The following is a 23,760-nucleotide window of genomic DNA, read 5'->3' as shown; positions in this document are numbered from 1 at the left end:
ACCTTCACATTCTTCGCTCAAAAATTTAGAATTTTTTTTGAGTTCAGCGAAATTTTTAAATTGCGAAATTCGCAATAAGTAAGATGCCGCGACGCGAAACGTATTTACAGCATGGTGAGCAAATCATTTTTTGACGAGCTTCTTTCTTTTCTTTATTCAAGATTTTGTTTAGCAGTGGTATTTCAAAATAACAGAGGACACCATTAGGACAATCTGAAATTCCTTTGAAAGTTCCGAATTCCTACTTTTGCAGCACTGTACAAATTCACAGATCATTTTCTGTTCAACTAGAACAAGAAAATCATTAACTGGGCAGTAAAACTAACAAAACAGCAATTAAGCCTGATAATTGGAAGCCTGGTGAGGCTTAAGCTAAAGCTTAGAAGAGAGCATACGCTCCTTGTGAAGTGATACGTGGGCTATGGGTTAATGGCGACTGACCGTAAGGCTTATTTCTGTAACGCTTAATATTTACGGAAGATTAACCTCGCAAAGTTGTTCACAGAATATAATGTAACCATCGCTACCCCTCGAATTACAGTTAGCCTTTGTTCAGACTCATAAGCATGTGACTGTGCTATGGGGGTCGGGACAATCATAACGGTCACGGGATGAGAATAAAGATGTCGGCTGATGAAAGGCTATAGCAAATACAATAACTTGTTATACGTAGCTTTGTACAGTATCACAATATTCTGTATAAATTCGAAGTATTATATCTATCTATCTATCTATCTATCTATCTATCTATCTATCTATCTATCTATCTATCTATCTATCTATCTATCTATCTATCTATCTATCTATCTATCTATCTATCTATCTATCTCTCTCTCTCTCTCTCTCTCTCTCTCTCTCTCTCTCTATATATATATATATATATATATATATATATATATATATATATATATATATATATATATATATGGTCCCTTTTGTACACCATTCCAATCCACCACCCCAGTGTTGTTACTATAGCGCCGCATTACCACTTGCTGCTCTATAGCCGTGAAATACCACGTACACAGTTGCGTGGATACTAAAATAGGGACTGCCACAACTATTCGCGGTATGCCACACCCATTTCTATATGTATAGTACAGTTATTGTAACTACTGTACGAATTCTCCTTAACCAAAAGAGCAAATAAGAAAAAGAAAGACACTGGATGTATAAAAAATAAATTAACAAGTTTATTTCACTTTTCTCAACTGTATTTACAGTGAGCAGTGCTTCTCTCGATGGTTAGACTGATTTTGCTTTGCTAGAAAGTTTTCACAGTGTAGACGACTCAAGACAGGTCCCTGGGGTGAAGTCACGGAAGTAAGCTTTCTTTTTGGCAGTTCTTGTTGCTTCCTAGAAGTAAAGAATAGAAAGAATGACGGTCATAGAAAGAAATATAACAATGTGAAATGTTTTACAGTTAACATTTCGAAAGCAGCAGAAAGCAACACACGCGCACGAACCGTTCTTAGCGTATCCTTAGCTCGTGCTAGCCTAGTAAACGCTGCCAAAGAATCTACCCGTATTCACCATGAAGCTCTCACGCTAGAATTTTTCGTAAGACCAATTCCAACCAATCACGATGCTGGACACGTTATTAGCAAAACTTTGCGAATTTTGTGCCTCAGCAATAATCTTTGTAGTTAAAACTGTCTTACCAAAACATAGGCGCATGAGGCGAGTCACAATAAGACACGGGATAATACTATTAGCTTTTTGCAAAGAAAAAAAAAAGTAACGATGAACGCAAGTAGAACGTGGCACTGGTATTTCAATTTGTTCCGTGAAATAAATTTAACCAACCTCTCAAAGACTGCAGCAATAGCGGAATTTCGCGAGCATGCGCGCGGTAAAGAAATCGGTTGGACTAGTTTCGGCAGTCACCATGAAAATAAACTCACTTGTCAAGTAATTCTTGTCGCTCAACCGAGATAGCCTCCTCCCTGAGACCCGTGCTGGTTGTAGGAGCCGCCAGCACCGCGGTTGAAGCCAGTGTTGAAGCCTGCATTACCAGATCCGTAGCGGTTGAAGGAGTTGCGGTCGTAGCCCTGGTTGGTGCGGTAGCCGTCGCGGTTCCTGAAGCCCTGCACGTTGTTGTAACGGTTGGCGCTGTCGAAGCCTCCGCTGCCCTGGTTGTAGCCCGATTGTCCGCGGTTGAAGCCGTATTGGCTGCCGCCGGCTGATTGGCCATAGCCACCGCCGAAGCCAATGCGGCCTTCGACGTCTTCCTTCTTCTCTTCCTTCTTCTCTTCCTCAGCGTAGACAATTGCAGCCACGGCCACGAGCGCGGCGAGAACGAACTACACGTTGACAGAGAGAACAGAACCGAAACCATGAGCACCAACGAGTGTTACTGCAGAATTGGTGTCCTCTGCAGTGTCAATTCCCTAATCGTGTAACTGAGTTTCATCTGAACGTTCACGAGAAACCACATGCTCTGTGAACGGCAAACGAGACCCCTGATGGAAGATTAACGGAATTCGCTTTATGAGCTGTGTCTGTAATGAGCCGCCTGTGAAGATTTGCTGCGATTTACTCTCAGGGAGGCACCTGAGAAATACCGCGAGCAAGGCTTCATGTCACCAGGTTGTGTTTTTTCACTGCTGAGAAAGCTAGAAGCAAGGTAGCCTTTACTTTAAATTATCTTATTTTGGCTTGACTATGAATTGTAATTAATTTAGACTTGGCTTTGAGCCTTGACATTAAGAATGATGCATGTCATCTCGTTTAGTTATACTGACAGCAAGAAATACTGAATCATACTGTACCTCGATGTTCAAGGACATCTCAATAAATTCAATAGGATGGAAACTTGGGTGAGTTCGTGAGGTTTCATGGTAGCTACCGTGCGACAGACGGAGATAAAAGTACTGTATAGAAGGAGACACAATAGCGTGACGTGTTGTGTCCCCTTCTAGTCCTTTTGTCCGCGTCCGTCGCGCTGTAGCTGCCATGGAGATATAATTAATTTAGTTTTGCAATTCCCAGCCTGCAGTACTGAAGAAAAAATGTATTCACTGGTAACTTTTGACTACACCGAGCCCTGAAAAATCGATTGTTTTCTCACTCTTGTAACCACATGATTGCTTCTTTACTTCTGGGTCAAGTTGTTCGCGCATTGTTGACAGTTAATTATTGCTGCTTCGTAAGGAATTCGTTGTAGCTGATGCAATTTCACAGGTGGAAAGCTTGCGAATCGTGGCAAGGGTGCCACGACCTGCCCTGCTTTCTAGGCATTTTATTGTAGCCACAAAAGCAACTGTTCCAAACGAAAATCGTCAAAACAAAACTCACCAGTGTGCGTGCCATGTTGACTCGAGGGCACTTCGGGACGACTGTCTTGTCTTGGGACGCTGAGACCAAGGTTGACTCTCCTGCAGAATCAGGGGCAACTTTTATAGTACCCAAAACGTTGACCCATTGGCTGGGGTTTTCCTGCTCGCCGCCGGCAGCGCTTTTTGTTTTCTCTTATTGCCTCCAAAGGCGGGAACCTCCCTTACCCTCGTCTCCGGTCGTTCGGAGCGCCTAGAGTTGTTGTTGTGGTGCGGCTGCCCCTAGCGTTAGCTGGCAATCCGCTTGCGTCGGCCGGAGGACACATCCACCGGAACGCGTGGCAGAGGGGAAGGGAAGGTAGTGCCCCTCGGACTCTCCGAAGATAATAAAAAAAAACGAAGACTCGCAGCAGAAAAGGAAAAGCAAAGATCGCCTCCGCCGACAAAAAGAATAGAACTGGTGACGATCAAAGGGCGAGATGGGGGAGGAAGGGAGAAAGAGAATGAGAAAGAGAAGCGACCACGTTTACAATAGCGAATGGGAGAAAGTGGAGTCTCCACCTGGGCGTGCGGCGTGCGTTTGTGCGCGTTTTCCGCTCGTATCGTATTTCTCCTCCGGTTCTGTTCGGAGGCACCGGCCACGTGCCGCCCGCGGTGCGCTGCGGGCGTGCAAATCTATTCGGGGGAAAACGGCCGCGCGGGGCATACCTAGAATATACCGTTGGCTCAACACGGCATCCGTATGGTAGGCACGCGGTACGTTCCACGGATCGCCGGCCACGGTCAGTTGTGAACTCCTTCGGAGAAATGTAGACTGAGGAGAGAGCGATAAACATGCGCCTTCTCAAAATTGCGCCCTTTGGAGAAAGCAGGGTAATCGAACAGCGACTAGCTGGAGAGCTCTGACACAAGGACGGGAACATCGCACATAAATGCTCAAAAGAAAAAAAAAACACACTGTTTTTGAACTGGAATAGAGAGCTCTTTGTGGTTACTCTTGTTATCTCCTTGTAGGATAAAGTAAAAATAAATATGGTCAGTGAGAGGAGCGGTACTTGGCTGCTACAGACAGCTTATGAAACACTTAACATATAGAAGAATAGGAGAACGTGTCCAGGTGGCCCGATCCATTTTGGCTGTCTTTATGCTCATATTGATCTGTAATTACTTATCTCGCGCTTTTTCTCACCAAATCTTCGGCTTGAACAGCGTGGTAAAATCGTCTTACGGCTTTTTCTCGCCACGCTTTTGAATTTCAAGAATCATCTCGGCTGGAGTAATTCCAAATCTTGTGAAATGAAATAACGTAAGTTTGAGCATGTTGGTGTTCCATTACTGCATCAAGCGCACAAGACAAGGGCAAAGCGAAAACCGGTGAAGACAGGCGCTAACTGCCAACAGATTTATTTTCAGGCGCGTCACACTCATATGGGGTTTTAGTAACAGCCTTCGCAACGGAATTTGTAACGTTTTGGCGTCACAACGACGATCAGTGCAAAAAAACAAAAAAGAAAGGCAGTAAAATCTGCAGATTATGAGATGGTTTGGTTGCCCTTTTCGCAGAGTTGCTCACGGCTCGAGGTTAAGATAATTGTTTTTTTTTTGTTAGATCAGGCGATGGTGTGCTCACGCGATTAGTTGACACGTCTGTGTGCGAACTCTCGGTTGAGCTAACAAAAAAAAGAAAGAAATTATTTTAACCTCAAGACGTCAGCGACTCGACAGAGAGCTCTATTCAACCATGTCATAATATTGTAAGGTTTAAGTGTTGTTTTTTCTTTTTTTGCATTGGTCATCGTTGTGCGTCAAAATGTTACAAATGCGGTTTCACAGGCTGTTACTAAAAGCCCATATATATGAGTGTAACGTGTGTGAAAATAAATTAGTCGGAACTTAGCGGCTGTCTTGGTCGGTTTTCACTCTGTCCTTCACCTGAACGAATACTGGGGTTTTATGTACAAAGATCATGATGTGTTTATGAGACACGCCGTAGTTGAAGGACTTGAGATTGATTTTTACCACCTGGCGATCTTTAACGTGCCCCGAATGCACGCGATGTGGACGTTTTTGCATTTCGTCCCCATTTAAGTGCGGCTGTCGCGGCGGGGTTTCGATCCCGCGACCCCGTGCTTAGCAGCCGACACCAGAGCCGCTAGGCCACCACGGCGGATATCTGTCCTTGTCTTGTGTTGTGCACTAGAATCAGTAATCTTGAAATGAACGTCCAAGTTTTTTACAATGATTAAATGGATTTACGTTTGGGAATAAAAACAAATGAACAAAATAAAACAATGTATTATTTTTACACCTCCATTACGCGCGCTCATTAAATTCAAGGCATACTGAATGTCTTGCGCCAAACAAAGCGAACATTTTTGTTCACTGTCGCGTACAACAACGGGCATGTCCGGAAAACTGCTAACCATTCATTAAAGTCCTAACTTCGACATAGTTAATATTCGTTACCCTACACAAGAGCAAAAGTTTTGCAAAAGCGAGCTCCGAAAATGCAGAATTAAGCTGGATGTGTAAGCCAACTTGCACAGTACAGGCAAGAAGAGCCACTGACTATGATGGCACTTCCTTGCTTTTCTCCGCTTCGAACAATAGTTATTGCAAAGTAACTTCGACAAACCTGGGAACATCTATTCACTTCGCCTGCAGCGAAAATTTACGGCAATATGAGTTTTTTTTATTTTGTTTGCCGGCGCAGAATTTGATTGTCCGCGCGTCTCTGTGATGTCCTACTCCGCGCATTGTTGTACGTAAAATCCAACAAGACAACAGCATATGGGCCATAAAATCGTAAGCTGACTTACAGGGAAAGCTTCCTGAATCTTGGCTCAGAGTAGTTGGGGCTCTTAATGTTACGAGTTTGCTCCAAGGCTAAGAGGCTGCAAGGAATGCGGCAGTAAGCTTCTTATTGTCTCAACATGTTACGCAATGCCCGCAAAGCATGAACAGAAGAGCAAGTGGATACAGCTGTTATTCACAAAACACAATCCCCATCGTTCATGCGTAATGTAGTTGCTTGACCACCAAATTCATTGTGGCGTCTATGCGAATGCATTCCGATGCGCCTAATGGTATAGTATGTGACGTGCTTACTATTTCCTGAAGACCTGCTTAGCAGTTTGCATATTTGGTGGCTGCACGATTCGCTTCAAATGGACATAACATGCCATTGTGGCATTTGATGCGGTAAATGCGATGTGTTAACATAGAATACTGCAATATTCATGCGCCACACTTCATTCTGTTTCTTTCTGGCAGACGCTGATCACTTAAGAAACACGGCTTTCTTTTTTCAAGCACTAGAACTTATTCACTTTTTTGTGCAAAGTGGACGTTTGGTTATACTAGCAGAGCAAATTGCATGAATTGTGTAGTTTCTTGAGCGGGCTCATGTTTAAAAAATAAATAAATAAATAAATAAATAAATAAATAAATAAATTGAAGAAGATGTGTTTGTTCATATAATGCAAGACACACAGGCAAGCAAACAAAAAGGATTGTCATCCTCTTTCTTGGTGACCGAGTCATAAGCACAGGAAACTGCAGTGTCGGCCTAAGGGCAGGAAAAGAGAGGAGAGGAAAAGAACATCGGCTGTCACTACGAAAATGAAGATAAACGGAGGACATTCACATCTGGTATGGCGGCTTTCCTCGTACTTCAAAGCCGATCTGCCTTTCACCGCAAAAATAAAATTGTACAAGTACCAAGAAATATGGTTGGGTGCCCGACATGGGCACGTGGAGGGCACATGGAGGGACATGGGCACATGGGCACATGGGCACCTGTCTGGCTTCGCCTAATAACGACTAATACATTACGCATTTTGATTTCTTAAAGTGGATATTTATCATTGCGGGGTGACCGTGAAGACTGTCCCCTACATTTTGAGGTCGATTGAGAAGCCAAGCGTGTTGACTAAAATGGAAAATTGAAGTCCGTGCTGCGCTCTTGATATGAAAAGCGATTGTCAGGGCACTGAACTAATACAACCCTAGAGAACAAATACCTTACTGTGGCAGCCGATACGCTTCCCTACTTCTTTATTTATCATAGACTTAGTTTTAAGCTAGGTTTCAACTGGAAGGGAGGGGGCGACATTATTATATCATGATCTCCGTAGTTCAAAAAAAAAAAATCCTGAGGCTCACAAATATCAACTCCATGAGTGCTCACAGAAAGCATAGCTCCACGAGACGCAGATGCGTCGAAGAAGAAGATTGACTCGGTCGAGGACAAAGGCACCTAATTGCACATGTGTCGTAATCCAGCTCTGATGCAAAAACCAGCGGCAAACAGATAACCTAAAGCCTGTCCAGTTTGGCTAATGCTGAGGGCGGCGTGCCTAAACACTTGTTGTGGCTTTTGCGAAGTCTAGAGATTCGTGGTTTGGCCGGGGTACAGTAATTTTGACAGAGAGCCGCGAGCACACTTGTTTCCCTAATGATATACTATCTTCCTAAAACACAGACTAAATAGTGCCTGATGGCGCAAGGAAGAAAAATGCTAGGAAGCCACTGCCTATATACCTCCTCTTTTTCTTTTTCTTGTAGAGACAACGAATTTTGTAGCGCGTGTATTTCTCGGGTATATAATACTTGGAACGCCTTGGATATTTAATGAGCCCGCCGATACCATCCCTGTTTTGGGGGGGCTTGTCAACCTGACACTGTGAGCAGGAAGGCATACATTATCTTGCTTCCGTTCTAGCTTTCTTTAGCCGGACGTGTGCTCTTAGTGCATAGGCATATTACACGGTTAGTTGAACCATATGAAGCCAAACTGTAAGGGAGCCAAGGAAAGCACAGGAGAAATTATTTGCAGCTTTAACTGAAGTGTAGAAATGATACGCTAAAGGGAAATGAAAGTGGACAAAAAAACAGCTTTCCACCGGTGGAAGCAAAACGCCTCGCACAGTCGTGTCAGGTGAAGGTGCACTGCAGAGACGTCGACGATGTTTGATCCTTGTCGGAGGAAGTATGGTCTGGTAAGCTGTATGCAGAGAAAAACACGACACATGTGTAATGTACCCCTTACATCTCAGTGACACGTACCCCATTCTGGTGGATTTTCCAGAAATGGCACATGCGTATAATATAGCCGGAGATAGGGAGTAGGCGAAGTATACATATAAAAAAAAAGAAATCTATGGAACCGTTAAATATTACGTGCTTTTCTCAGGACAGTACCAGTTTCGAGATACGCGTCGTTAAACGTGCAGTAAAAATGCGCTGTTGTTTCGCTTACTTTATAAGTACACGCTGTTTTATGCATTAATGTACGAAAGTAACTGGAACGCCAAAGCATTTCTTCTGACATTTTCAAAAATAATATCTCAAAACTGGTGCTCTCCTGAGAATTCTTGTCAAGTGGATATGCCTTGCGAACTCACCGGCTACAATTCGTAGCTTAAACTATTGAACGCCGTAAAGTGATTAATGAAAAAAACTAGTGTAATTATGTCACGCACTCAATCAGGCATTTGTATTTTTTGCAGAACTAACGGCCGCCTCATCGTGGAATTTAGCGCAAGAGTTAGAATTATGCTATTCGCCACAGGCAACTTTTTTTCAACTTAGCGCAGGTAACAAAAAACAACTTATATATATATATATATATATATATATATATATATATATATATATATATATATATATATATATATATATATATATATATATATGGTTGTAGGCACTTGTAGGTTGAGGACGCACGTACGAAAAAGAAATCATGCTTTATTTCCTACGTTAGGGCCGGGGTCCGGTCTTCGTCAGGGAATATATAATGACTGGAGTTTTCGATGGGCCAAGCGCATTTATACAGATGAGAAGCGCAACTTCACGGTTATCTTTGGTTTATTTACCCCACAGATTCGGTCGGTGGACCAACCTTTGTCAACGGCAAGCCACCTTCGCTTATATTGCATTGGCGGTGACGGCTAGTACGAAGATCTTCAGCTCGCCCCTCCTGCTCCTCTTGTCGCTAGGAGCGGACACCGGTGTCGACAGTGCATTCAGTATGAGCCAGTTCATCTTACACGGGAAGTGTCACCGTCCGGCGGAAGTCTACACAATGTATACTCAACGGTCCGGAAGCTGCTTTCGGCTTCATGGCAGATCCGAGACGAAGTGTTGTAAATCTAGTGAAATATTACTGTCTAGTTTATTTATGCGCGCTCGAAAAAAGTTTGCAGTTCAATAAGACGGTTGTTGTTGTTGTATCATAGCTCGAATTTCGCCAGACCAGTGATAAGACGAAGCACAAGGCAGACAAAGTGATGGAAACGAAAGATATGCGTAAGCACGCCATCTGCTTTCCTGCATTGTTAAAAAAGATGCTGCATCTCTCGCCATAGCTGCACATGTTCTTAGGCAAAGTTACACCCTTTGGAGTGCCCCTTCTGCCACACAACGATAATCGTCATCTGCCTTGATGCGTTTCCTTTCTTTAACGCTGCGAGCCCGGTACTTTCCAGTAACGAACAGCATGCGCGTTATCAGCATGATAGCATTCCCGACAGGAAAGTAGCGGGCGCGGCGTTTTCAAGAAAAGAAACGCATCAAGGCAGATAACGATTATTGTTGTGTGGCACAAGGGGCACTCCAAAGGGTGTAACTTTGTCTAAGAGTGTACCACGTGTTCCCACACACTTTCTGTTCGTTTTCTTCTGTCTAGTTTCTGGCTGCTGCGTAATGTAATAAATCAAATAAAGTAATATTTCTGGATGTGCAACTTAATATTGAAGAAGAAAGTCTTCACAAGGGTGGTTTGGACTTCGTAATTCCTTAAGCCTTCTCCATAATATGGCAGCTTGCTTATCTGAGAGGGATAAGGGCTCCAGATGGTTGGAAAACGTGGTGATATCGGCAAAAAAAAAAATAAGAAGGGTGCACAGGGACAGTTCTGCAACTCTATTTGAGCAACCCAATTTGAGTAACCGAGTCTGAGTGTCTCATTCTCAGTAATTGCAGCTCATTTGCTGTAAGTAACCTGTCTGAGGAATCCAATAACAAAATGTCCAGTCTAAATGACGCCGTTTAATGGCCCAAAGCAACAGACAACAGAGTTGAGGGCGTCGCCATCAATTTTGATCATCTGGAACTAAATAAATAAAGAAAAATTGAAAATTAAAAAGTATAAAAATTTGACTCGCCATTGCGGCCCTGTGAAAGTGAAAGTCCAGCAAAGCTCTTGAATACCACCACTGCAACTGCTGAGGGGGGTATGCAATGCTTTATTGCTATAGAGTAATGATAGTAATGGTAATTTACACTAATGCTAGTAATTGGAGTAATGGTAAATTTCATGGCACGCCGCCGCTGATCGTATCGGCATTTCTTTTTTTTCATCCCCGCTCCTCGCATTTACGCTGCTACTCGGGAGTCCTAACTATGCGTTGCCTACCTGTAGCGATGTTGCAACAACAATTAAATAAGTTGCCAGGATGGTTGTTCTATATAGAAAAGGCTAGTGCATGACACCCCTCACTATGTTGTAAGCTGCCGTCACAGTAGCAGCTTGCGCAACAGTAAAACTTACCGGTAAACGTATGAAGGGAGCGCTACGTGCTTCGCATTGCTACCAGGAGCGCCTTATAATCAATTATGTGATTCGGATGCCTGTTTTGTGCTTCTTCTTTATTGAAACGAATGCTGCTCTGTATGCTGTATGCGACATTCCAAAGGATGTGTGCACTTTTCCCTTCACTTTGCCAAGTCCTTGAAGCCTGCTTCTCCTCCACCGCGGATCGGCCCGATATAGCACTACCTCCAGGATCGGCCCACATTTTTTCCCACGGGCGACGACACGAAAATGCCGACCAACGAGAGGCTAACAGCTTCCTTGTAAAAGAGCTTTTGTATTCAATTTTCATCGGAATCATCGGAGTAATGGTGGCCGGCGTTGGCGCTTATTTAACTGCAATTACATGTTTGGTGAGTTATTTCACCCGGCGGGTTGATGAAGAAGGGTACGACGCCTTTGGAAGCCACGGACAGACTTCAAACATACGGCATGGAAAATAGTTGCCTGACACCACACACATCTTGTAGGATTTGGCAGGCGGAAGCTGTTTCGATATCTTTTATGTAGCAGTGACTACTAAGGGGATAACACAGCCGCTATTTGATATTTTGTTTTTCTTGTCTCACATATGCTGCTTCCAGAAAACTTGTTGCTAATAAGGCACTTTTTGTTGTAGGAATACTGCCAATCTCACAAGAGATCAAAGCAGGTAAGACGTAACATCAATTGCATTTAAAGAAATAAATCACAACCATATGTCAGCAATGTTACACAAAATACTGGTATAAACAACGGTATGCGTATTGTTGTAATGAGAGTAAAAATTGCAGATTATACAATGGTGAAGTAATATATGAATATTCATAAACTGGACAATCGCGATGAACAAAATTAACGAGTAGGTTTTGATAAACACAATACAGGGCTACAGCATACAACGTATTATATTCATGGCAATGCAAACAGAATAAATGAAAAGAACAAAATAAGGAATAATTTAGTAGGAGTTACAGTTGCACCAATTCTAATAGTAATGTGACTTAGTCGCGCAATGCAAGTAAATCTGCCTCGAATATCATTGTAAACTGATTTAGCGAATGTGTGTTAGCAGTTAATGGGTAAAATTCCTCCCAATTCCTCATTGCTGTCGGATAGTACGAATACTTGAGGAAGGTATGATGCGTGCATTCAGTGAAAGTCAGAGACTGCTACTTGCACGTAGGCCTTGCTGACGTTATTCAAATGTATCTAAAAGAGTATATTTAGCTGGCTGTGAAGAAGCGGGCACATTGATTTTAATCGTGCGATTTTCACTCTGGTTCTAAGGCTCACGCCTGTCCTTTCAGTAGTTCAGTGGGGGAGTCTGAAAGTCGGTATTGTTAAAATAGACCCGACCACTTTTTTTTTGTCACTTCTAGTTTACTGATCTTATGTTTCGTGTATGGGAGCCATGCGATGGCAGCATATTCGAAAAATTTTCTAAGGAATGCATTGTAGGCTAGGAGCGTGGCTTCGCGTGCCGCAAGTCGAAGGTGTCTTCTGTGGAAGAATGGTTATTTTGGAGTGGTTGATCTGATGCTGCTAATGTGATCATCCCATGTAAGATTATGGGAAAGTGTAATCAAAGGTATTTATACTCTAAAACTCGAGTTAATGGGGCGTTATTGGTAGTATACTGAAACTGAGACGTGTCTTTTTCCTGGTTATTGTTAGGGCAACGGATTCATTAAAGTTAAGGGTCATTTCTCAATAAGTGTACCACTTATAAATGGAGTCCAATGCCTCATTAGAAGATATGCGGTCCTCCGGTGCGGTAATTCCTTTATAGAATATACAATCATAGGCCGACAGTGTTTCTTTTCACGCATATGTTTGATAGTAAATCATTTATAAAAAATAGAAATAAGACAGGAGGTAAGACAAAGCACTATACGCGTAAAGATAATATAGCAGATGTGCCGGGGGATAGCGCTCAGGCCTGTCTCTAAATTTCTATGACGTGAACGGTTATTTAGGCAATTTTTAATCTAGGTAATAATTTTCATTCGTCTTTTGTAAAGAGTTTCGTGTGCGAGACATGGTCAAAAGCTTTCGGAGAGTCTAGTAAAACTAGATCTATTTGTTTTGGTGATTGATACTGAATGGCAAATCATGTATTAGTTCTAGCAGCTGAGTGAAACTACAATATCCTTTACGGAAGCCAGGTTGACAAGGTGACAGGGCGCTTTCTTCCCCGAGGTGTGTGGTTTTATGCTTGAGGACTATGTGTTGTAGAAGTTTACTGACTGTGCTCAACGGTAAAAACTGACTGTAAATGTCTGTTAAAAAATTTGCCCTGCAAGATTCTTTTTCTAGATGAACTGAATGTTCGCTGTGTTTGTTAGGTTTAAAACATTCGCATAATTTTTTAGAAGAAGATTTTATTAATTTAGGAAGGCTATCAGTAAAGAACTTTATTTTTGCCTCCTTTGTCTAGGATATCACATCACAAATACCAGTTGAAAGGCTATCTACACATGTATGATTAGGCCTCGTTTTCCGCACTTAAGCTTTTTACTTTACATTTAGAGTGAATGTCGTCGCGATTTGTCCAAGGGTGGTGCCCTATGCCATAGGGACTGTATATCAACTCATCTTCGGCGTCCAGCTCGAACACTGTGAAAACAGCTCCTCAGCGATGGCCTCATTCCATCCTGTTTGTGCCACAGAACGCTACCGACAACCTGCGCGTCCTCAACAGGCAAGCACTCTCCGTGTACCTAGAAAACACCGTGCCAAATGAGATCAAGGATGTTAGGATAAATACTAGGCGAAACATTCTGGCAATCGATGTGATGAAACCGAGTGCACTGACCATACTACAACATGTAACGCAGCTGGGAAACATCAAGGTCCGATCCATCGTGCCAACGAATGGTGCCACAATAACAGGAGTCATCTATGACATCGACAATGAAATATCTAATGCAGACCTCCCAATTCTCATAAAACCAGCAAGGGAACACAACGTGATTGTGCATGTTGGTCGCCTCGGCAACACACGTTGTGTGAGGATAACCTTCAAAGGCGACTGCCTTCCACCCTACGTGAATGTCGGCCACATTCGCCACCAGGTTCGACCATTTATTCCAAGACCAATGCAATGCTTCAATTGTCAGAAGATTGTACATGTGAAGGGTGTTTGCAGAAATTCGGCCGTGTGCCCTCGATGTGCCGAACCCCACTCAGAAGACAACTGCAGCGCAACGACGTTCAAGTGTCCTAACTGTCAAGGTGATCACTACGCCTCTTCCAAAGACTGTCCCCAGATCAAGAAAGAGATCACCATTCTGAAACAAATGGTGAGAGACAACTCTACCCACAAAGAAGCCGCTGTGAAAGTACGGCGAAGACGACGTCACCGACGAAGGTCTTCACGGCGGAAAACATCAAGCTTTCAGGAAAAGTCCCCTCGTCAAGCATCATCATCAGCGGACGTTTCCAGCACTCCGAACACCAATGTTGGAAGGGAGCAAACTGCCAGATCTCTCTCCACAAAGGAATGGCCGCCACTTCCGCGTACACGACCGCCAGAAGAGCCGCAGAAGAAGCCGCCCCCAGTACAGCAAGGTGCTGTATCCGAGGAGTCGCGGAAAACAGATGAGCAAGTGATAGCACTTATTAGGCCTTTAATGAATGCCATTCGCGTGCTGCTAAGCAACATACACACCGTCTGCCAATGTGCGCTTCAAGTACTGGACGCTCTGAGTCCGGTGCTTGCAACCCTTGAGTAGACCATGGCTCCACATCCACGGCCTTTTAGGGAAGAGGTCCGACAAGCAGCTATTTTTCAGTGGAATGCCCGCGGACTCAGAGCGCGCCTTTCGGATTTCCGTCGCTTCGTGTTCGCCAATATGTTTCCCATTATCGTCATTTGCGAGCCGAACTTATCGAACAAAATCAGGCTTTCTAGATTCTGGAAGGCGCACGCAAAAGAAGATACAGCGCCGATTAGACAAGTTCGAATAGCAACGTTGGACTGCCTTCTGTGAGTCGCTAGATCCACGCAAGCCTTTATCGCAACTATGGAGAACGGTGCGCGGTCTCCGGACACTCCCCGTACAGCGATTCCCATTCAAGGCGCTTGCCCACTCTCAAAAGAGATCGGAGATTGACGTGGCAGAGGATTTCTGCGCCATATTATCCGGCCAACTCACAGCTACCAACATTCCATCGCCTTCGAGCAGCTGTCCGCCACCACGTGATCACCGGTTGGATCTACCATTCTCGATCCACGAACTTAAGGCAGCATTAGCTTTGTGTAGCCGCACATCAGCGCCAGGACCTGACGGAATTTCCTACCGAGCTCTGTGTCACCTGGAGGAGCGAGCGAGAGGGGTTCTTCTTGAGGTGTACAATGAATCTTGGAGAAATGGCACGCTACCAACAACCTGGAAGAGAAGTCGCCTTGTTCCACTGCTGAAGCCTGGCAAGTCGCCGTTGGAGCTCTCATCATATCGCCCGATCGCTTTGGCGAGCTCTGTGGGCAAAGTAATGGAGAGGATGGTCCTAGGACGCCTGGAGTGGTACTTGGAGTACCACAACACCTACCCAGATGCCATGGCGGGCTTCCGACGCGGTCGATCATCGATCGATAACGTCGTCGACCTGGTGACCTACATTCAACATGAGAAACGCCGTAAGCGTCTCTGCGCATTCTTATTCCTCGACGTTAAAGGGGCATATGACAACGTTACGCATGAAGCCATCCACTCTGCTCTCGCAGAGGTAGGAGTGGGTGGTCGGATGTTTCAATAGATACGGAGCTATCTATCCATGCGATCCTTCTTTGTAAGCACCGAGGAAGGCCATACTTCTCTACATTATAGCTACCGCGGCGTCCCCCAGGGCGGTGTACTTAGCCCCGTGTTATTTATTCTCACACTAATTGCTCTCCTTGAACACGTGCCAACCACAGTCAGGCTATCAATGTACGCGGATTACATCTGCATATGGACATCTGCAGTAACACGCCTACAGCTGCGAGCGAGAATTCAGAAAGCCGCGACACAAACTGCTATCTACCTCCGTAATCGAGGCGTGGAAATTTCCTCCGAGAAATGCGCACTAGTGCCATTTACGCGCAAACCCATGGCAAACTACAGTGTAACGATAAATGGCCAAATAATACGACGGGTCCGATCGTGCAAGTTTCTACATAATCGACAGGGACTTGTCATGGAGCCCACACATATCTTACGTGAAAAAACGGTTGACAGGCATTTGCCACCTGTTCAAGTTTTTCGCTGGCAAGACCTGGGGAATGTCGCCTAGTGCCATGTTACAACTGTACAGGGTGCTTTTTCTGGGATTTCTATGATACAGCTTGCCAGCAATAAACCACACAGGCAAAACGAATCTACGCGCAATACAAAGTCTTCAGGGTCAAGTGTTCCGGATCTGTCTAGGCCTGCTTCAGAGTTCTTCAACAGTGGCCACGATAGCAATCGCTAGAGATCACCTTGTCAAGACCCACATTGAAATTGAAGTACTCAGGACCCATATAAGGCATCTGGCCAGGACTCCTCGTCACCATTTGGCCCCCTAACAGCGGACAGACCACACACATCTTTCAGCCAGACGATAACCGCATATGATGAGTCATTGCCAACTTGTTTCACTCCGGCTGCGTGACCTTCGATTCCTCCATGGTGCCTCGCTCAGCCAAAAATCAACCTCGCTATACCTGGTATTTCGAAAAAAGCTGATCTATCATCGCCAGCCCTTAGACAGCTCAAGCTACTACATTTGTACGAGAACTACCGTGACTCTACGCATAATTTACACTGATGGATCTGTCCTTCCAAGCAGCTCCGCGGCGGCTACAACAATCAAATTTAAGACGACCCACGCGACAACATCGACGGCAGCAGAGCTCGCAGCGCTCTTTACTGCTCTTCATCACATTGGTGATGAACCGCCACACAAATGGACAATATTCTGCGATTCGAAGGCGGCACTGCTGTCTCTACTGTCACCTTTACGACGCGGACCGCACGAACAACTAATATTCCGTATTACAGAGACATTACACAATATAAGTGATGCAGGCCACGAAATTCAGTGGCTTCGAAGTCACCGCGGGATTATCGGCAATGAACGGGCGGATCACGCTGCCCACTCAGCCCATACTGAGGAGCGCCACGTCCCAATTCCTCTTTCTAGAACTGACGCGGCACGGAAGCTCCGGCTACTTGCTCGGCATTGCACCGCGTCGCAATGGAATGAGCCACATTTAAGAAATCCGCGACTGTACTCACTTGATCCAACATTAAGTCTTCGAGCGCCATCACAGCTTCGCCGTAGAGACGCCACGCTTTTATATCGACTTTGGTTGGGCATTGCCTTTACTAAAGCCTATGCCTTCCGCATAGGGATGACCGACACCCCAACCTGTGACCACTGCGGCCATGAAGAATCAATTGGCCATATTTTGTGCACCTGCCCGCAGTACAGTCCACAGAGGGCATGCCTTATGGCGTTTTTCACTGGTCGATTCGGAGCAGGATTTCTTGCTCCGTGGCAACGAATCCGAATTTCACTGGTCGATCTGGAGCGGGTTCGCGCGTTCCACTGGTCGTTTCGGATCAACTCGCACCGCGCCGGATCGTTCTCACTTGCTCCGCCGCCGAGGCGCGGATTCGGGCGGAAATAGCTCGCGTCACTTCCGTCTTCAAGCGAAATCGGTACCGGTTGGTGCGCACAACATTGTGTTGCTTCGCAAAATGGCTGCGTTCGTTGCTGCTGCAGAGCTCGCGTTTAGCGATGAGAGCTCGGACGACAGCGATTACTAGGTGACGCAGGTGCTGTACGAAGCCTTCTATGCACGTTGTCCATGCATAATCCTTGCGGGTGCGACATGGAAATGACGGACTCTGCGATTGCCGTGGTCAAATTACGCACGGGGGACGGTGAGTTTGGTTGCCGTGGAAACGTACAGAGCAGAAGTCGGGCATGGTTTCCGGAACCAGTTTGTGCGACGTGCACGCAGACTTCCTGTGTGATCCCCCACGGAGCATTTTTGCGTTCCGCTGGCCGATTGGGATTCGCGAAACCCGAGCGCTCGCTCGAGGATTTCGGCGGCCGCTCCAGATCGACCAGTGAAAAACGCCATTAGCCACGAACTTGACCAACTGGACGACCAACCGCTATCCGAAAAAAGAATTCTGCAACATCGAAAGGACCTACCGTCACAGAAGAAGGCCGTGCAAGCGCTTTTGCGCTTCTCGCGATCTACCGGCCTGTGTGAACGACTTTAACTGGAACGCCTTTTGTGTGTGTGTCTCCATGTGTGCGCGTTAGCTTTTTTTTGTTTTTTTTGCGTTTTCCTCTCTGTCATCTTTCTAACCCCTATCCCCCATCCCCAGTGTAGGGTAGCAAACCGGAGACTCATATCTGGTTAACCTCCCTGCCTTTCCTCTTCATTCTCTCTCTCTCTCTGCTTCTCTGGGTGCAAAATTACATAGTTCTAGTAAGGCAGGAAACTTATGGATGAGATGGTCTAGTACGCCCGTATTGTCGGCATTGGCGAAATTATGGTAAATAGTTAGTCTACCTTCGGGACACCGGCTTGAACCAGATGTTATAGAAGGTTACTGTGTAAACTTGTGCTCGTTACGTGTGCTTCTTTTATTTGTCTGTACAGTTTATGAGCGGGTCATTTCATGAGCCGCCAATCTCATCTGGAGCAGCATGCCAAGCGAAAAGCCCGACATACATATCCAACACTCATACTGAATGTCCGCCCCCCCCCCCCCCGTCTCTCTCTATTGCGGTGACTGAGCGACTATGATCCGCTGTTCGCCGTGGCGGCTATATTTATTACTAAGTGGAACAAACAAACAAACAAACAAACAGGCAAGCCAATATTTTTACGCGGACATGTGGGGCGATACGTGTAATATCAAGTACTTCTCAGTTAGATCAGCGTCAAATCGTGGGTTTCCTTCGACGTATTCCGCGACACTCATTTCACTGTTCTCTTTCCTTTGAGCTTTCACCATAAATCAGCCGTTCTATTTAAGTGCTATTCCTGGCAAATGTTTTTTTTTCAAATTTTGTCGCTTGTTCGAGCGTGGTCCCACATAAGTTATGACCAAGGGGCATATGTTCGAACAATCTAACTCTACATTCTTTTGGCTATTCGGCTGAAACACTGCAGCAGCACAACTACCCCCGGTATCGGTCAGTCGGCGCTACGCACGATAAATAAAAGAACAATGGAAAATGTTCTATAATACGGACCCAGTACAGACTTAGCACTGCTTATAAGTGACTTGAACGAGAAGAAAGGTTTTCATTCACTGGCTATAGCCACACCATAACCTCCCTCTTTAGGCATCACCGCGTGCGTTATAAGCAGCGAAATAATAATAATAATAAAAAAGGCTGAAGAGAATCTTTTTGACAAGTATCACCAAATAAATGTTAACCTCTAGCCACACAACACCATGCATATATATGAAAAAACGGATGTTGCCTTTATCTTTATATAGGACGAATTATGCGACAAAAATGCTGTGAAACGCATTTCCAAGATTTTTAATGCCTTCACCAAGGCGAGAGCTTACACAAATTTATTGCAAACCTCGAGCCATTTTGTGCAGTGTGGCGCAACATGTATTTATAATATTCTTACTGTGTACTTTGTGTGTCCTTCAGTTTTAAAATTAAGATTGTAAATGTGCAGTACTTTATGGAATTTGAAACTTTCTTTCTAATTCCTGTGTGTCTATTATGTGTGACTAATTCCTCTGTGACATGTCGAAGGTGTTAATATATTTTGCCTGGCGCTATATTTGTTGCAGATTTCAATATATTCTGTCTGCATTCTTCACCGTAATTGTGAAGTCTGATAGATGCGTTAATTCACCCTGTTTGTATTCTCTCTCCCCTGCATTCGTGTATAGGGGGTGCGAGCTCATCAGACACCCAATAACGCGACTTTTTTCTCGCCTCCCTCCCACCCTTATAGACATGAAATTAAAAGAACTGAACAGCTCTGCATGTGTTCTCAATTCTTTAAGTGAAGCTTACTTTGTGAACCCTCTTCCCCGTTTTTGCTTACGATGGCTACTTGTGCTGGCTCCTACTATATTGCTACGGTATGGCCGAATAGCTTCAACACAGGAAACAAATGAATTTCTTGCCTGATGGTGGGGTCGAACTTCGGTCTCCCACCACAATATTGCGATGCTCTACTACTAGGGCGCAATTTCACTAATATTCTCTTGCACCAACGTCAAAGAGCTCTCTGAGACTATTGACGCTTGTGTCCGGTCGCTTACCACGTGCGAGAAACATGAGCGGATGCTCAAGTTTCCATTAGACCAAGAACGAAGGAATGAAGTGGCCGAAGAATAGCCAACGTTACCGTTGTTTCCAGTGTTGTGCTTCTCTCTGCACACAATTATCCTCACAATTCTTCCCGCGAAAACATCAAACGTCGCCCGAGTCCTCGTGAAATCTCTGCGGCACGGTGTGCATTTGCATGAACGGTGGTGTGCATTTCGGCGTAGCTTGTGAACGGTGTAAAGCATAATCATAAACATTGCATGGCATTAAATTTTCGACCTGTCAGATGCACGAACCTAAACATTGCCTGAGATGACACATTGCACAGGATGACAATAGAGATTATTTTTTGTATTGCGTTAGTTTTATGGCACTTAAGTAACAGCTTCACTGCTTTACTTATATATTCTAGAATGTGAGTTGGAGTTGGATCATTTTTTTTTATAGTGAAAATCAATTCTCTTTGCAACAGACAATGCATGCGGTTATCAGACCTGGCACAACGTTCGGGCTGTTTGCGCAGACACTTGCAAAATGGCCCTGGCCCCACTACGTGCAAGTCAATTGCTTAGGCTGTTAGTGCACACTGCCAAACATTTTCGCCAAGATCATGGCGAAAATCTGTTGGGGAGCACGTTGGGCAGCATGTTGAGCAACACCAGTGTATCCAAACACGCTCTCCCACCACAGAAGAGCGCAGGAAACGATAGAATGTTGCCCAAGGTGGCAGCTTCGACAGCAAGAACAAGCAACAGCGTCGGCGAACACCCATGGCCATGGTTTTTCATTGCGAGCAGCATTTTTAGGAGGCTTCCAGCACTTTCCGGGATGTTTGGATTTTGTATGTTTCTAACCGTTTTCCCACCAACTTGGGTCATTAGGTATGTGTGACTACGCATGCGCCGTATTTCAATGAGCCTCTCTGACGTCAACTTGGGCCACTGGGTATGTGCCATTGGCTATGAGCAACTGGGTACGTACTACTGGTATGCGTCGCTCTTTAATGAGAAAAAAAGAATGCTTTGATATGCCTCGAGCGTAGGGCGAAATAGACCCGCGCCGTATATTTTAAGACAACGCTGTCTGAATTCAGGCACGCGCCGCGCGAGGACTTCGTGACGGTGCGGCTAGATGGCGCAGCTGTCCAGAGGGAAACGCGTGAGAGGGAGCGCCGGCTGGATACACGCCTCATCAAAGTCGCATTTTGGCGGTGGCAGTATGGTGTGTCGCTACTATAGCTTCGATGCTGATCGCATCAACGTCGACGTTCATCGTGAGATGGTTTGTGCCGGAATTTCTTTCTTGCTATATATTTTTTGTCACACATCTTGCGGCACACACACTCTTCGATACATCGGTAGTGCCTTTTTTTCCTTCTTTTTTTCTTTTTTAAACGAAACTTTCTCTGCAAAGGTCCCCAGGGTTTGTCGTGTCGTCGTCTGGCTGTCATGCGGAATAGTTTCAGAGAGGGTTTGAACACAAGGTGTCATTCATAAAAAAGAAAAGAAACGTTACGAGAGCAAAAATGTTAAAGGTGGTGTTTAACCTGAACCTCAAAGCACCATAACGCAATGCTCTGCTTACTACGCCACAGAAGCACTGATGGCGTGCACAAATTAGAACCTTACCACAGACCCTCGCAAATTGGCACTTTGAGACGCTTGGCGCGTGTGTAACGTCACATAGTATTCATTTTATTACAAAAGCGAGAATGCACCAGTTGCCTCCACCATTCCTTCGAGGAAGCTAGCGCTTTCAGACGCTATGTGACATTGCTTCGTCTTCGGGATTGGCCCAGGTCGTGTTTGAACAGGTCATTTGCGCGTTTATTCGCCGGAGTACAATAAATCGGTCATCATGCCATCATCATCGTTCTCGTTCTATCGTCGCCTTCAACGAGCCATCGTCGTGGTCGTGCCGTCACCTTGCCATTGTCGCCCCACACATGTTCGTGGCACCCGCTCAATTGCTCTCCTTGCACTATACCTTACACGGACTTGTAGAACCAGTCAGAAACACTTTGGTTGTTAACGTATGTATACACGCGTATTTGGCGCCGCAATGCTGTCATGGCTTGTGTTTCCTTGCGCGGTGGCCCACGCGTCATGCGCTCGTTTGGGTGGCATGTAGCACCGAGGTAAAGCATGAACAATCTAATTGGTAAACAACGACCGCTCAAGCCGTTTCGCGCTTCCGGTAGTAGCAGTCTGACCACTCGCCAGGTGGTGCAATGAAGTGCGCATCCACTTCACCTCAAAGGTTTGCTGGCAAGTTATTGCCTGACTTCCAAGGACTGTTCACCCAACCTTGAAAACACTTGCGTCATCAGGAGGAGTAAAACGCGTGTGACACGGGACATCGCAGAATCTCAACGGATCTCTAGACTTGGGAGGGATGTATCAGCATGGCTTCCATCACCCTTGCAGACGAAGAGCTGGCATAATTACGCATGCGCAAATGATAACCTCTGACTCGGACGGTACGTGTGTTTTCGTGAATCATTCACAATGATGTTGTTGGAAGTTCTGAGCTCGTCCTTGTCGTACTGTCTCCGTCCGTGTCTTTCTCTTTAGCGCTGCCGCCTTTTTGAATAGTGGTCCTCTTACCATGCATCTACCGATCCGCTATCATCTTAGTAATCTGCAAACAATCAACATCTTTCCGTTTCCACGTGTTCGTGTCTACGTGCTGCTCGCATTACTTCTATACGCCGGCGGCATCAACGCCCACCACGTTTGGGGACTTCGACTTCACGTTGTTACTTTTGCCGCTATTCAACACAAACAATTTTGTTCTTTCGGTCACCTCGCCGATGACGCTGCCCGACGTGCCCAGGCTGGCTCACCGACACTCCTTATACCTTTATCCAGAGTCGACGCTGCAAGAGAGCTTCGCAGTCTTGCTCGTGCAATCACGCTAGGTTGCTGGCGTACACCACAGAACTCTAAGTGTCGTTTACACAGCCTCGACCCATCACTAAAACTTACATTACCAGCGAACCTTCCACGACGTGACGCAACACTGCTGTGTCGGCTGTGGGTAGGCGTAGCATTCACCAACTCCTACAGCTACCGTATTGGAATGGCGGATTCACCAATGTGCGCTAAATGCAAGTGTGAAGAGACCATCAGTCACCTTCTGTGCCACTGTTCTCGCTTCGATAATCAACGTGAGACTCTCCAATGTGCCTTAAATAGACTGGATGACAGGCCATTTACGGAAGCGAAAATCTTGGGAGCCTGGCCTCACAGTTCATTGGCCCAGAAGGCAGTTCGAGCGCTTTTTCGCTACCTGAAGGCAACAGACTTGAGTGCCCGACTATAGACATCCTACACTTAAGTTCTCTCGCTTGCCCTTTCACTCCCCATTCCCCTCCCTATGCGTAGGGTAGCAAACTGGACTCAGTCTGGTTAACCTCCCTGCCTTTCCGTCTTCCCTTCTCTCTCTCTCTCTCTCTCTCTTGTTCTTTCGGGCCTTTACAGCATTGTTACTGTGTTATATATCCCACCCGGTTCGGGCAGCTAACGAGGAAGGGAGCGTCTACGAAACACGGCGAGCTTCTTGTGCACGCATCTCCAGCAATACCTTTCTGGGGAGCATTCTTTGCAACGCGGG

The 23,760-nt window shown here is 45.4% G+C and overlaps 1 protein-coding gene across 1 annotated transcript; it reads right to left on the bottom strand.

Moving 5' to 3' along the window:
- Positions 1–1,171: 1,171 nt before the first annotated feature.
- On the bottom strand, positions 1,172–3,632 carry LOC135901111 (uncharacterized). Its single transcript, XM_065430788.1, has 4 exons — positions 3,504–3,632; positions 3,298–3,377; positions 1,905–2,303; positions 1,172–1,356 (listed from the first exon to the last, which is right to left on the bottom strand). Exons 2-3 carry the CDS (start codon positions 3,310–3,312, stop codon positions 1,926–1,928), a joined length of 393 nt encoding a protein of 130 aa, XP_065286860.1. The 5' UTR covers positions 3,313–3,377; positions 3,504–3,632; the 3' UTR covers positions 1,172–1,356; positions 1,905–1,925.
- Positions 3,633–23,760: the final 20,128 nt, after the last annotated feature.

The sequence above is a fragment of the Dermacentor albipictus genome, chromosome 1 (genome assembly GCF_038994185.2).
Source record: "Dermacentor albipictus isolate Rhodes 1998 colony chromosome 1, USDA_Dalb.pri_finalv2, whole genome shotgun sequence".
NCBI classification, from domain to species: domain Eukaryota; kingdom Metazoa; phylum Arthropoda; class Arachnida; order Ixodida; family Ixodidae; genus Dermacentor; species Dermacentor albipictus.
The sequence above is the reverse complement of the archived record's forward strand: the minus strand, read 5'-3'. Positions and strand labels throughout refer to the sequence as shown.